The sequence below is a fragment of the Tachyglossus aculeatus genome, chromosome 8 (assembly GCF_015852505.1).
Source record: "Tachyglossus aculeatus isolate mTacAcu1 chromosome 8, mTacAcu1.pri, whole genome shotgun sequence".
NCBI lineage: Eukaryota > Metazoa > Chordata > Mammalia > Monotremata > Tachyglossidae > Tachyglossus > Tachyglossus aculeatus.
Genome location: NC_052073.1, coordinates 11062999 through 11077628, shown reverse-complemented (window position 1 = coordinate 11077628; position 14630 = coordinate 11062999). Strand labels below are relative to the sequence as shown.

The 14630-nt window shown below is 40.6% G+C and overlaps 1 protein-coding gene across 1 annotated transcript in view; it reads left to right on the top strand.

Annotated features, from left to right (window-relative positions):
- ATP9A (ATPase phospholipid transporting 9A (putative)) overlaps nucleotides 1–14412 on the top strand; it is a 129319-nt gene extending 114907 nt beyond the window's left edge. The window contains exons 24-28 of the mRNA XM_038749912.1: nucleotides 2103–2167; nucleotides 3465–3573; nucleotides 4083–4140; nucleotides 6064–6267; nucleotides 8557–14412. Of these exons, the coding sequence (XP_038605840.1) occupies nucleotides 2103–2167; nucleotides 3465–3573; nucleotides 4083–4140; nucleotides 6064–6267; nucleotides 8557–8693 (573 nt within the window). The 3' untranslated portion in view covers nucleotides 8694–14412. The remainder of the gene's footprint in view (nucleotides 1–2102; nucleotides 2168–3464; nucleotides 3574–4082; nucleotides 4141–6063; nucleotides 6268–8556) is intronic.
- Nucleotides 14413–14630: the final 218 nt, after the last annotated feature.

Below are 14630 nucleotides of genomic sequence, written 5' to 3'. Positions count from 1 at the left end.
ACTCAATAAATGTGATTGATTGGTGTTCCCATGCAATCCCATGTGGCCTGAGAAGGGTGAACGTTGGGGAGAAGCAGCAGGGCCTAGTGGAAAGACTATAGACCTGAGTTCTAATCCTGATTCTGCCACTAACCTGCTATGTGACTTGGGGCCCATTAGTTCATTTCTCCGTGTCCCAGTTTCCTGATCTGTAAAATGGGCGATTAAATACCTGTTCTCCTTCTCCCTTAGTACGGTGCATGGCACATTAAGTGCTTAACAAATACCTCAGTTTTTGTTATTATTATGAGTGGGTATGCTTGGAGAAGATGAGGCAGAGGTAAATGAATTCCCCTCAGCATAGCTACTGTGATTCTGCCATTAGCAGAGAACCATAAAGAGGGAAATATCTGGCTGCTAGTCCTGCCTCTTCAACCAGGTGTGATCCTGGTTGGAGAAATGAAGGTGGATGACCCAGAGTTTTTTCTTCTTTACCAGAGTCCCCGACTGCTGTGCTTAACAGTCTAAAGGACAGAGGAGAGCTTATTTAGTTTGTTTGTTGTTTTGTTTTGTTTTCTAAAACCTATTAATCCTTTAGTTTTATTGTGTTATCTGCTCTTAGATTCTTTTCTGAATGTTGTTACTCGCCAAGATTTCATTCAGATGGCTATGTTCTTCCCTTTCCTTGTCATACGCAGGTATTTTGTGTGTGTGTGTGTGTGTGTGTGTGTGTGTGTGTGTGTGTGTGTGTGTGTGTGATAGAGAGAGAGAGAGATCTGTCCTTTGGCCCACTGTATGTTGGTATCCATCAAAGTTTGGGGAGGAGGCGTGAGGAGGGGAACACTTAAATTCCTTTTCATTAAAAAAGGCCCACAGTCAAGCAGCTGGTGAGACTAATGATAGCTTACAGCCATGCATTTCATTTACATTAATTAAATTTAGATGAATTCAAACTGTTTTTAATCATTTGGAAATTATTCTGTCATAACTGGATGCACCTAGAAAAAGTTGGCTTGATGAGTCCCCATTACTCGATGTTATCATTCATTTAGGCTAAATTCATCTCCTTTTGTCTTTGAGTTTTTACTTTGAGAAAAGAGAAGTGAAGCTTCTTTAGCAGGGGCAAGTGGTGTAGCAGAAGTGATGGGACTCTCTAGTGTTATGTGTTGACTGCAGTTTGAAAACTGTTGAATAACACTGTACTTCGCAAAGAAGTGGGCATGATATCTTTAGTTTATGAAAACGATGAATTTAAACCAGTTTTTCTCCTTATGGCCACTTTAGGAATGAGGGCCCTCATTAAATTCACAAAATAAATGCAGCATTCTTTAGCTTCTCACAATTGTACGTCCTGTCAGTGAGTCTCATCTGGAGCCAAAGGTCACTACAGAAGAGAGTCATGCTTTCCTGGAAAACTCAGAATATATCCACAGCAGGATTTTAGTTGACCATTTGAGTGCTGATAGGAGTACTTTATTGTTATTATTTTTTAAAGGTATTTGTTAAGTGCTTACTATGTGCCAGACACCGTACTAAACACTGAGGTAGATACAGGGTAATCAGGTTGGACATAATCTCTGTCCCACATAGGGCTCACAGTCTTAATCCCCATTTTACAGGTGAGGTAACTGAGGCACAGGGAAGCTATGACTTGCACAAGGTCACATAGCAGACAAGTGACAGAGAAGGGATTAGAACCCAGGTCCTCTGATTTCCAAGGTCCATGCTCTTGCCACTAGGCCACACTGCTTCTGCATTCTGGATTCCATTACTGCATTTTGCAGTGTAGGCTCTTCCCTTCCTCGTAGGGTGTTGAGACTGAATTGTTTTAAATTAAAAGCTTTCCCTCATCACAGATGCTTGTTTTTAGGGAGCATCTTAGAATGAAATTGCCCGGACTCCTTTAGTTTCCTAGAAAAATGTATCACATTAAGCTTCTTTTTCCATCAGAGAGCATGAAAAGTAAACAACAACACAGGCTCATGTTTTTGTCTTTCTGATGTGATTTCATAGCTTAATGGGTGACATTTTCCATTTCAAGATGCAAGCAGATTAGTGAAAGTGTGGTGATTTGAAAGCATGTATTTTTTCAGTTTGATAATGTTCCCTTGTTTCTGTCACAGGCTGTCTTCTCTTCAGTGTTTTACTTTGCCTCAGTTCCTCTTTATCAAGGATTCCTCATTATTGGGTAAGAACAGTCCTCTTTTAATAAACTTTTCTGAGAACCCTGAAATCTGATGAAACTGGAAGACATTCTCTAGGGAGAAGAAACATAATGTCTGGCTCTATCAGTAATTCTCAGCAAGTGAAAAGAGATTTCCTCATAACTTCCCAAACTGTTAGAAATTTTTAAAGTTATTTGTTAAGCGTTTACTATGTGCCAGGCGCTGTACTAAGTGCTGGGGTAGATACAAGCTAATCAGGTTGGACCCAGTCCATGTCCAGTATGGGGCTCACAGTTTTAATCCCCATTTTACAGATGAGTTAACTGAAGCACAGAGAAGCTAAGTGACTTGCCCTGATCACCCAGCAAACAAGTGGAGGAGCCGGGATTGGAACTCAGGTCCTTCGGACTCCCACGCCCATTGATCTATCTATTAGGCCACCCTGCCTCTCGACTAGAAATAGAAATGAGAATCCTAGGTCCAGTGGAGTGGGGTGCAAAGGATGGTGTGAGAAGGTTAAGTGTCATGAGAATTAAAGTAGAAAAATGAAACTACTGAACGGCGCCTGCTCTGGGCAGTTCAGGCAGACAAAGAGAAAGGGGCTAGGAGAATTGCTGTCAATTTGCTTTCAAGAATTTGTTCTTGAGCTCTGAGGCCTTCACTCAGTTTCAAGACTGATCAACTAGCAAGAGTTAAAACTAGAAAAGACTTTCAACTCTGAAAGGATTGAACTGAAAAAGGTGAAAGCATATAATTTAAGATGTGAGCATCAAAACAATATGTTCAGAGCATCTATCTGTTGGGAAAGATGAGGCTGGAAATAAGAACAATACAGTTTACATAAATGGTTTCTCCAGTTTGAATGTAGTTAAAAAACAACTGAAATGGGAGGAAAAGAAGACTTGAGGACCGTGATAGAACAAGTAAGATATAAGCAGCCACAAAAGAAACTAGTAGGAAAATGATTACCTGTTTTGTCAGCTGGAGTGCAGATGATCTGGGCTTCCTGGCCTTTTCCAAAGTGTTTCCTCAGTCCCATTTGGAAGGAATTAATTGTTCTTGAATTTTTTTTTAACAAAATAGAAGATGCCTTCCACTTCTGGCATTTCCCTCAGGGTATTTGGGATGGAAAAAGCACATTAGTCCATTGAGTATGCCATTAGGTTGTTTGAGTAGAAGAGAGTCTCAAAAAGTCTAAATCTGTTGTTTGTACCCTCCCAAGTGCTTAGTACTGTGCTCTGCACATTGTAAATACCATTGATTGATTGAATACCGACTTCAACATTTGAACTTAACATTTGTGACTTTCCTTCTTCCAAGGTACTCGACCATTTATACCATGTTTCCGGTGTTCTCTCTTGTCCTGGACAAAGATGTTAAATCTGAAGTTGCCATGCTGTATCCAGAGCTCTACAAAGACCTCCTTAAGGTTTAAGATCTTTTTTCAACCTTTTATTTTGTACCATTTAGCTTGAATTGGGAGATTTCAAACCAGTAGTTTTGACTAAATTCATAAATGGGAATTCTATAACGATGTAATAGAGGGATAAGGATGGTTCGCTAACCTTAAACATGTGACAAGATGTCAGGGAGGATTTCCGTCACATTGTTTTTCTGCAAATCAAATTGTCCATTTTGGGGGTACAGAATACTGGTTTGGATGAGCCATTGTTCTGATGCAATAATAGCATTTACTTTGTTTTAAGATAGTCATGCAGTTTGCAAAAGAGCTTTCCCATACACACTTCTTGGGAGTGGGACCCTCTAAATTCCCTGATTCAGTTCCTCTAATGCATTGAAATGCTTATAAATCATTTAATGAGAAAGAGCAGATTATCTCTTGTGGTTGGTTAATGGAAAGCTATCTCCTTCAGGTGGCATTCAGGCCGATGTGGTTATCCAAATTCAACTCCTCTAATCTCTCTGTGTTTTACCTAGGGACGACCATTATCATACAAGACATTTTTAATATGGGTTTTGATAAGCATTTATCAAGGTAAGAAATTAGACTTATTTTTCCTTTTGTGTCTATCCCCGAGAGAAAACGTTGTGCCCCAAAACTTTGTAATGCATGAATAATATATTGGGAGGTCAGTAATATAAAACAGCAGTGATGAGTATAGCACTACTGAATTACTGTATTATGGAAACAATCTCCTGTATAGTCATTAAAGTTCTTTACAAGCAATATTGGAGGGGAGAGAGAAGAATAGGATTTTTCACATGATTTTTGTGGTCAAACTTAGAGGGTAAGATTTAGTTAATAGCACTCCTCACTCCCCTTGCCTCTGATAGATCAGTGACTCCTTTATCATGACTCATGTCCACCTAGCCAAGTTAAGTACAGGTGAAACTTTGATATAATGAGTGTTTATAAAATTCCAAGAAATACGTGTTATAACTAGTGCTTGTTAAATTAGAAGAGAATCGTGGGCTTGTGTGTTATAATAGCTGCTTTGTTTCTCCGTGCTCCAGTGAGGGTCTCACTAAACACCATAGTTATTATGTCTAGGTTTCACCTGTAGTTTATGTTTCTTTTTGGTTTCTAGCCCTCTTTTTCAATTTTTCAGAAGAAAAAAGTAATAATTGGCATTTGGTAATTTTTTTTTTAAATTGCAATTGTGGGGGAGCAGAACATTACCAGAAAAACCTCAGACTAGAGATAAAAATATTAATATAGAGTGTGTATGTTTATATTCAGGACAGTATAAAGCAACAAATGAGAAGTATTGATTCTTTAGGAGACGCTGCTGGTTGGTTAAAATTCGTGGAGCCCTCTAAATAACAGGAAAAGCCTAAATATTTAAGGATAACTGAGGTAGAGTCAAAAGATTTGTTTTCCCATGTCAGCCAGACACAACATTCAGATGATTTCATTGCTTATCCTCTACCTGGGGTTGCCAGCAGGACTTTTCATCAGAAGTTGTTTGTTCACATTTCAGCTTCAGTGGAATTTGCAAATCCAGACATATTACATGTTGATGTTGCTACTATTGATGAGGTTGGATGAGGATGGATAGAATCCTAGACCCAAGGGGGAATCTAATTTGGTGCCAGAACTACACTAGACAGATGTATAAATAAATATCCACTCACCCAAGGGTAATAACATTTTTATTTTTATTCTGGACAAATAGAAAGGGCAAATTTCATTTTTCAGAAAATTTTCTGTGAAGAGGGTAAGCTGGTTGAAACTTTGTGAGCTGGTTCTGTTTTGTATTCTTATTTTCATGGCTGCTGCTACTGTATCAAACAGATCAGTCAGTGGTGTTTATTGAGTACTTGCTCTATGCAGAGCACTGTGTTAAGCATTCGGGAGAAAAGCAGTGCGGTTTAGTGGATAGAGTCCAGGCCTGGGAGACAGAAGGACATAGGTTCTAATCTCGGCTGTGCCACGTGTCTGCTGTGTGACCTTGGGCAGGTACTCAACTTCTCTGTGCCTCAGTTACATCATTTGTAAAATGGGGATAAGAGTGTGAGCCCCATGTGATACAGGGACTGTGTCCAACCTGATCAACTGGCACCTACCCCAGCAATTAGAGCAGTGCTGGGCACACAGTAAGCCCTTAACAAGTACCATAATTATTACTATTATTACAATATACCAGCGTTGGTAGACATGTTCCCTGCCCACAACGAGCTTCCATCAATTAATCACTGAAATTTACTGAGCACTTACGATGTGCTAAGTTCTTCAGAGAATACGATACAATAGAGTTAGTAGATGTGATCCCTGGCCAACAGCTGTTAGACTATTATTCCTAAAGTTCTCCATGGAAGGATGGCCATTCAAGTCTCAGTTCCACCGGTCACCTTACCTTGCTACAGTTTTAGCCCTCTTCCTTCTGTTTTAACCTCAGTGGAATCCTTACTCATCCTAGACATTTCATAACTAATGTTTTCTCCCCTGTCATTACAGGTAGCATCATCATGTATGGAGCATTGCTGCTTTTTGAATCTGAGTTTGTCCATATAGTGGCAATTTCCTTCACATCCTTGATTCTGACGGAATTGCTGATGGTGGCTTTAACAATTCAGACGTGGCACTGGCTCATGATTGTGGCAGAGTTGCTCAGTCTTTCCTGCTATATAGCTTCTTTGGTCTTCTTGCACGAGTTTATTGGTAAGATTCCCACACTCAGTGTTTCAGTATTAGTCTAAGAGTAACTGGTATATAAAGTCACGGACTTCCAGGGTGGGAAGATTTGCAGGATTCCTAAGTGGTTTCTCTGGCCCCAGTTTCTAAACTTGAAGTATATGACAGCTGGAATGACCTTGATATTTTCCTATTGGGCTATGGGTAATCTTGGGGCCATTTAATCTAGCCTTCCAGAACCGAAAATAACTGCAGCTCATTATCTTTATCAGATGCTGAAGACATTTATTGATCAGATGCTCAAGTCATTTCTTATTCCAGTGGAGAGGAGCATATATTCCTGTTTTCCCCAGCTACCTAAGGGCTCTTGAGCCTCAGCAGTTAATGTGGCTGAGATTTAATCAGCCAGTTCTCTAAACCCTCTAGATGTGTAGTTTAAGAAGCTTGGCCCTCACTTTTTTTTAATAATACTTGCTAAGTGTTTACTATGTGCCAAGCACTGTACTAAGCACTGGGGTCAGTCAGGTTGGACACAGTCCATGTCTCACGTATGATCGCAGTCTTAATCCCCAATTTACTGATGAGGTAACTGAGGCACAGAGAAGTTAAGTGACTTACCCAAGGTCACGCAGTAGACAAGTGGCAGAGTCGGGATTAGAACCCAGGTCCTCTGATTCCCAGGCCCATGCTCTTTCCAGTAGGCCCGCCTTGTGGGTGACATGGACTGAATCCAACCTGAGTAGCTTGTATTTATCCCAGTGTGTAGTGCAGTGTCTGGCACATAGTAAGAGCTTAACGAATACAATTTTTTTAAAAAGTAAACTTTTGACTCTCCAACTGAGTTTCCTACTCTCTGTCTTTGCTGCTTGCTTTGAGGCTTCAGTAGGGCAGGATCTCTGGTAGAGCAGTTTTGGTGGTGGAGTATAATGGAACTGGGGGGCACTTTTCTTTCCCCTGTTATTTGTTAGATGCTTAGTTTATGTTGCACTGTTCCGAGGCCTGGATTAATCAACTTAATCAGGGATAATCAAGCCATATATAGCCACTGTCCCACATGGGGCTCAAAGTCTAAGTAGGAGAGAGACCAGGTATTGAATCCCCATTTTGCCATTGAGGCCATTTTGTAGTTGAGGAAACTGAGGCAAAGAGAAGTAAAATGACTTGCCCAAGGTCATATACCAGGCAAGTGGCAGGCCAGGATTAGAACTCAGGCCCTCCAGCTCCCAGGCTTGTGCTTTACCCACTAGGCCACACTGCTTCCCTACAGTACACCATCAAACATGGGTATAATGTCATATTGTAGGTCTTATTCCATTCAGTCTATTCTGTAACATTATGTTGGAGGTTGTGGTGAGGAATCTGGAAGCTGGAGTCAGAATAGTCAGAATACATCTTTAATTAATTATTAAATAAAACAAAGGAAATGAAATTGGTAAATAGAGCTATACTGTTTTCTTATTCTTTGGACCCTCATCCAGTGCTACAGAAGGGAAAAGGCAGAAAGGGAGGTCATAATAATAATAATAATAATGGCATTTATTAAGCGCTTACTATGTGCAAAGCACTGTTCTAAGCACTGGAGGCAGAAAGTACACAATCAGTGGTATTTATTGAGCACTTACTGTGTGCAGAGCACTGTACTAAGCATTGGGGAACAGTTTTTTTATCTATAAAATGGGGATTCAACACCTGTTTTCCCTTCTGCTTAAACTGAGCCCCATGTGGTAGGGCCTGATTAACTTAATTCTACCCCAGCACTTAGGACAGTGCTCGACACGTAGTAAGCACTTAACAAATACCATAAAAAACTATTATTATTACAATACAACAGGAGCTTACACTTCCTCTCAGATATAAACTGCACATTCAGACCATGAATTTGACATTTCTGTTGTAAATATTCAGAAAGATATTCCCAGAGGGAAATGGCATTTTGCATTTCCCTGCCCAAAGACTCCTCATTAAATGCTGTCCTTCTGATAGAAGTGTAATGTAGCATTGTAGATCGGAGAGGGTGTTCTTGGGAAGAAACGTATTCTGGCCAATTAAAAAAAAATAGTTATCTGGAAATGAAGTTATTAGTGTGTTAGGGTACTGAAAAATAAGGTAACAGAGAAGGGGACATTTGGGGAATTGCAGGATAACAGGAGAAAAGAGTGTTGAAAGGGGAACCCTCGGAAGATGGTATGGTTGGATTGAAGCATTGTTTTTCCTTGCCTTTAGCATTTTTAAGTGGAATCTCTGAGCCACATGGAGCCCTGAGGAAAATACAGGATCCCAACTAAGGATGTTTCTTTTCTTCCTGTTTTGTTGCAGATGTGTACTTCATTGCCACCTTATCGTTCTTGTGGAAAGTCACAGTCATAACTCTGGTCAGTTGTCTTCCCCTCTACGTTCTGAAATACCTGAGAAGACGATTCTCTCCTCCCAGTTACTCAAAGCTCACGTCATAGGCTACTAATCCCGGGGCAGGGGGCAGGGAGCTGGGGGGAGGCCGTGAACGGGAACTTTGCACACTTCTTCTGATGGACAAACATAATGTATCCCTTGTACTAACTACTTAGGATAGTTGCACATGAATATGCAGTTATCGGTAGCCTATGCTGCTTGAACGAGAAGACTTACAAATGCCATGAAATGAAGCTAAACTGTCTCAGTGTCAGAGGGGGAAGTCCATTCATGCACCGAACGGATCAGTTTCGGCACCATTTGTCATTCAGTTGAATGGATGAGGATTTAACCAGAGATCCAAGTATTCACCTGAAAAGCTGCTCTTCGACTCTGAATTTTTATCGTGTGGCAAAATATTTTTAGTTTGGATGAAGATTGCGGAGTGTGTTTGGTTTTTTTGAACTGTTATGTGTTGTGAAATGGCTTTGTATTTATATTTTTTATTATTTCTCTCAAGGTTCAGCAGCAGATGCTGGGTGCTTGGAAACTTCTGTTTGGGCATAAAAATGCTACAAATGATTGTGTTGACTGCTTTCTGGTATTACCCCTCCATTCGAGAAGGCTCCATTATTAATTGATAATTGCACACAATTGGGACTCCTTTGTTAAGATTAGTTTTTCCTTCTGGCATCCCTAGCGAAAGACTAAAAGTTAGAAAATCCAGACCACTCTGTCAATCAATCAATCAATCGTATTTATTGAGCGCTTACTGTGCAGAGCACTGTACTAAGCGCTTGGGAGTTCTGGCCCAACTTTGAGAGCAGTCCTGACAGCGTCTCCTGAGAGGCAATATACCATGTTTTCAATTAATTTTTTTTAAAGGTGAAGTGTTTCTGCTAGAAAGAGCCGGTAATGTAGAAACAACAGAAGGTCTGCTGGCATTCTCAGCAGAGTCCCTGAATTTAAGCAAAGCTCCTTAGCAGGAAATTTGCAGCTGAACTGTCCTTAAATGTGTCGACAGTGTGATAAGAGTCTGAACTAATTCTTTAGACAATGTGGCAGACATGACTCAAATCCTCTGAGGCTGAGAGGAAAGGTCAGAGAGCTGCTGCTCTTCAGTTACATACAAATCTGTTTCCTGTTAGGAGGAATTAATGAAGAAGAACTGAAAATAAGCCGAGGCATCTTACACTGTTGCCATTCATCAGAAGCTTTTAGAGTGGGAAAACCAGTGGGGAGATGTCCAGGGCTTGCAGCATTAAAAATTGGAATTTGCTTCATTGAGCAAAAGTTTTGAAGGAAGCCTGCTGAAAGGCAGCCTTTGGTAAATGATATGATGCTTCTCCTGTGGTAGAAATCCCCAGAATGTGTTTTAAGTGAAAGTGCAGGGGGGAAGGGGGAGGGTTTGCAAGACATTTCAGTGGAGGCTACAAGGAGTTGGTAAGGGTTATAGGTAAAACAAAAAACGTGTGTGTTTTGGGGGGTGGGGAGGAGGGGTGTTTTCCCCTCTATTAGCCTCAAAGTACCAGAAAGGAGGAAGTTGGTGGGACTTTAAAGTAAAATAAGTTATAGTAGTTACCTTTCTTGCCCTTTACCCCTGATCCCAGAGGGGATTCCCCCAAATTTGGGCTGAAAGAGTTGGGGGGAATTGGTTTAACCTGGCTATAATAATGATGGTATTTGTTAAGCGCTTACTATGTGCTAAGCACTGTTCTAAGTGCTAGGCTATACTGGGAGGGACTTGTGTTCAGTATTTTCAGTGCAGCCCATCTACACATTTTAAAGGGACTTATTGCCTACAAAGAAATTCTGTGACCTAAAGGCGAGGATAGGTTGACAATTAAAATCTTTGTGGCTCTGTCATACATTGGTGCAGCAGATTAGGTTAGATTAGACTCAGATTAGAAAATAGACCCAGCCCTTTCCATCTCCTCTGTTCATTTCTTGAGACAGAAATGGATCAAGCTAAAATAAGGAGGCAGCTGAGGTAGATGTGTGAATGAAACCGTGCAACCCATAGGTAGGCAAGAGTGGTCCCTTTTTCTCTCAAACTCTTCAAAAGCTGGAAGAGCTCCTAATGTGTGCTCTTCATCTGCGACCTCAAAGGGAAGTAGGCGGAAGAGGCCAGTTCCAGTCTGTCCATAAGATCGGAGCCTCTCATTCTGGGCTTGCAAATACTGACCTGGATGGTGCTAAAGAAATATGGTGATCTATTCAAATCTTGTAGCAATAGCCCCATCGGATTTGGTTTGGCATCCCCTCTTCAACTGAAATTAGACAATAGTTGAAATTTGCTGGTTTGGATTATTATTATTATTTGATATCTCCCTCTATGTTAAGAAGCAATCTGAGCTTGTTTTAATTACAGAAAATGTCTTCATCTTATTTCGATTATTCCCAGAGAGAAACAAGTATCTAGGGCTCCATTTAGTAGTAAGGTCCCTCTTTTGAGAACACGATATGACCACAGCACATGTGTGGGATATAGATGATTGGTATGAAAAAGCCCGCTATTTTTGGATTTCCCATTTCCCTGTGAATTTTTTCCGTAAGCTTTATTCAAAACAGCCTTTAGTAATAGTGAGTATCCAAATTTTTAAATGGTTTCTATCTTCAGGACAGAAGGGCTCTAATGGAGGCAGAAGAGAGATAATCTGGAAGAGCAAATTGTGGAAATGACATCTGTTTAAGGACTATTCATTCCAGTATGATTTCATGGAGACTCAGTAATGAAAACCATGAAGATTTCAAAGGGAAACCAGTTGGGATAAATAATTCATTTCTTGTTTTGTTGAAGGAACATGATGTTAGTACTTGTGCTCTTATCGCTGCTATCTCTACTAGCTGTATTTTAGTAACTGAATGTTCTTCAAGAATTCAAGTGCTAAGTATACTGTTTTATCAAAAATAAATAGGGTTGAGGTTACTGCTTTCTGGGGTTGCTGAGTTTGGCAAAGTGCAATCCAAATTAACAAACATCAAGCATTAAAATTCCTAACTGGATTTTTTTTTCTTGTTTTAAAGGGATATTGTCAGGTCGAAAGGATCACTTCATTTAGATCATACTCCTTTTGTAATGGAAAATTGTTTGGATGAATAAAACTTGAGAATTAAGATTCACTTTATTTCTCAAGCTATACCATTTCTCTCTTTTCCTCTAAGCTAATCGAGAGCTGGAAAAGACCCAAAGGGATCGTCTAATCCATCTCCATGCTTAGGGCAAGGCAGTACTACCATCAGAGGGTAAAATAAATAGATCAGATTTCTTGTTGGCGTTCAAATGCAGCCTGAAGGGCGATATCAATATACTTAAACATTGCTGAACCAAGTTTTCCTTTCCCTTTTAAACATAATCACGATAATACTCCTCTTGGGTATCTTTGCACGCTTTATTTTTATTTTTAACTTTCAAATTTAAAGCAGGGTACTGAGCTACCTGAGCAGATGCCTTTAGTGAGTCATAGTTCAGATGTTAAACTTTAGGGTGCACGTGTTTGTATATGTGGCGTGGAAAACCTCTTAACACCCCCCCCCCCCCCGCCCCCATCCCTACGAGTTGTATGTGTGTGAGCATTTGTGCGTGGGTGGTGTTAGAGTAATCTGTGGTTTAGCTCTTAACTCTGGCTTCTTGCCATGGAGAGAGAACTTGGCTGTAAAGCCAGAGAGCGGTTCTCAGGAGCCGAGTAGGCTTGAGTTTCAGTGCGTGGGCCAGGGTGACATTGCACCATTATGTCATGACGTCATGTGCGCTCCAGAGGGGTGGGCGTCTTTGTCCCCAGAGGTGACTTCAGTCTAGAGAATCCCGTGGGGAGCCAGGATGGGCCTGGGAAAGAGGGAGCGGCCAGGGCGGAAACCCCACCTCAGGCCGGAATGGTTGTGGAGTTGGAGGTCAATCAATCAATCAATCAATTGTATTTATTGAGCGCTTACTGTGTGCAGAGCACTGTACTAGGCGCTTGGGAAGTACAAGTTGGCGCGGAACCTACCTTAGCCCCAAGACGGCCCTGCTTCCAGCAGAAACCCCTGGCTGGGCTGGACCAGCTCCAGTGGTACAGAGAATCCAGAGAAAGCCTAACTCCACACTCATTCCCAGTGATTATTCCGTACTGGGCCAGGGGACCCTCTGGGGAGCAGTACAGTGCTTGGCACATAGTAAGCGCCTCACACTACACCAGGGACTTTCCCAACCCCTGTTCAATGCTCCTCTTTAACTCCCCAGCCCCAGAACGCTGTCACCTTCTCTCCTGGCCAGAAGGAGAGAGCCAGGAGGCAGTAGGATCCCTCTAGCCCTGCGTCGGTTGTTTTTTCACTAGCCAACTCCAGCTGTCACGACAGCACCGGGCAGGTTGTGCAATTACTGTCTCTTTTTCGAGTTTAGCACTTTATGTATTGGTGTCTGAGTGAGTTTCCTCGAGTAGTAATAATTTTTGTAACGGTGATGTTAAATACTGATGTTTGTTTACCGAAAATTTCAACAGGGATGATTCTACCCTGGAAATTTGCATTCCGCCGGAGACTCTTCAATATATTTTGAATTTGGTGTTCGCTGGGAGTTGAAATCATAATATCTGTTTCTTCAGATGGGATTTTGTTTTTATACTTAGATATTATTTACCAGGGGGTCATTTCATTCAGACATGTGATTTTGGGGAAGTAGTTTCGAATCTTTGCCAAACGAGCTTAAAGGAGCCTTAGGGAAGTATTTGTGTCTCATTCTTGTTCTTCATTCTAACTTTAGAAATAAAAAAGAAACATGTAGGAGTTACTTTCAGAAGTTTTTCCCTTCCGGTGCCTGTGTATTTTGTTAACACTTGTGTTTCTGACTCTTTAAGCTTGTGTGTCTTTGATTTCGTTATGAAATGGTTCATTCTGATAGCATTGACATTTTACACCCACGAGATAATATCCCCATTTGCAAAAGGCTCAAGCAACTTTGTAAATTCAGCAGATTGCATTTTTCCACATTTCCTTCCAATCTTTATTAACTTAATATCCTTCTTAAAGTGCAGTGTGTCCCAGTTTGTCCTTCATTTTTACTGAAACGCATGGTACGTTTCGAGCGGAGCCCAAGTTACCTGGCTCTGGCACCATTTGGCCCATTGAAACTTATCATGCCGAAGTACCATTGTTTCTGCAACAGTGTCCTCAGCAACTTTAGCACCTTTTGGCGACAGTCTCTAAATACTATGGAGCAAAGAATATTTGTATTTTCTTGACTATAACAGAGACAAATTTATGTTCCACACAGTGGGGTAGGTTTAAAGTTCATGCGGAATCACATTCCTTCCCCATGTATCTCATACCTAATCCTCATTTCAAATTATTCAATTTTTTTTTGATAGGAGTGAAACTGGTACACAATTCTTCAATTTAGTATGAAATCCCAAGTGAATTAAATTACAACTCTACGATGAGACACATGTGATCTGTAGTGTTTCAGAAGTTATCTCACTGTCTGCCGGTATGGATCATTGTTGTTGCCTAATAAATCTAGTGTACTTTTAAGCCTTTAAAAATCATTCTTATTTGTATGAAAACATGAATTCTGGTGTCAAAATGATGAATATTTATTGTGATGCTGATGTTTTGTACCTTTCATCTAGCTCATAAAATGTAAATATATTTTATTCAAGTTTAAAGTCTTAATTCAGCTTTAAAACAAAAGCAAGTTATTTATTGTTCCGTGGAGTTATATGTTCCAGACAAATGAGAACTTGAAAGGGATTGATGTTTAAAAAAAGTGAAAAATAAATTTTATGCAACTTCATGCTTTTATTTATACTTGGTCTGAGGTGGTGTGAATTCAATTGGTTCTTTTTTCTTATCCATCTTATGTGGATTCTCCAGAATTTAGGGTATGGGTGGCATTGAAAGAGATTCAGAGAATGGGAGAGATATGCAGGAAAGGGATTTATTTGCTAGTATGGCTCAACACCAAACTCTACTTTGTGTATCTGTTCTGTGGGATTCTCGTCCAGCATTCCCAGCCCGAATATAGA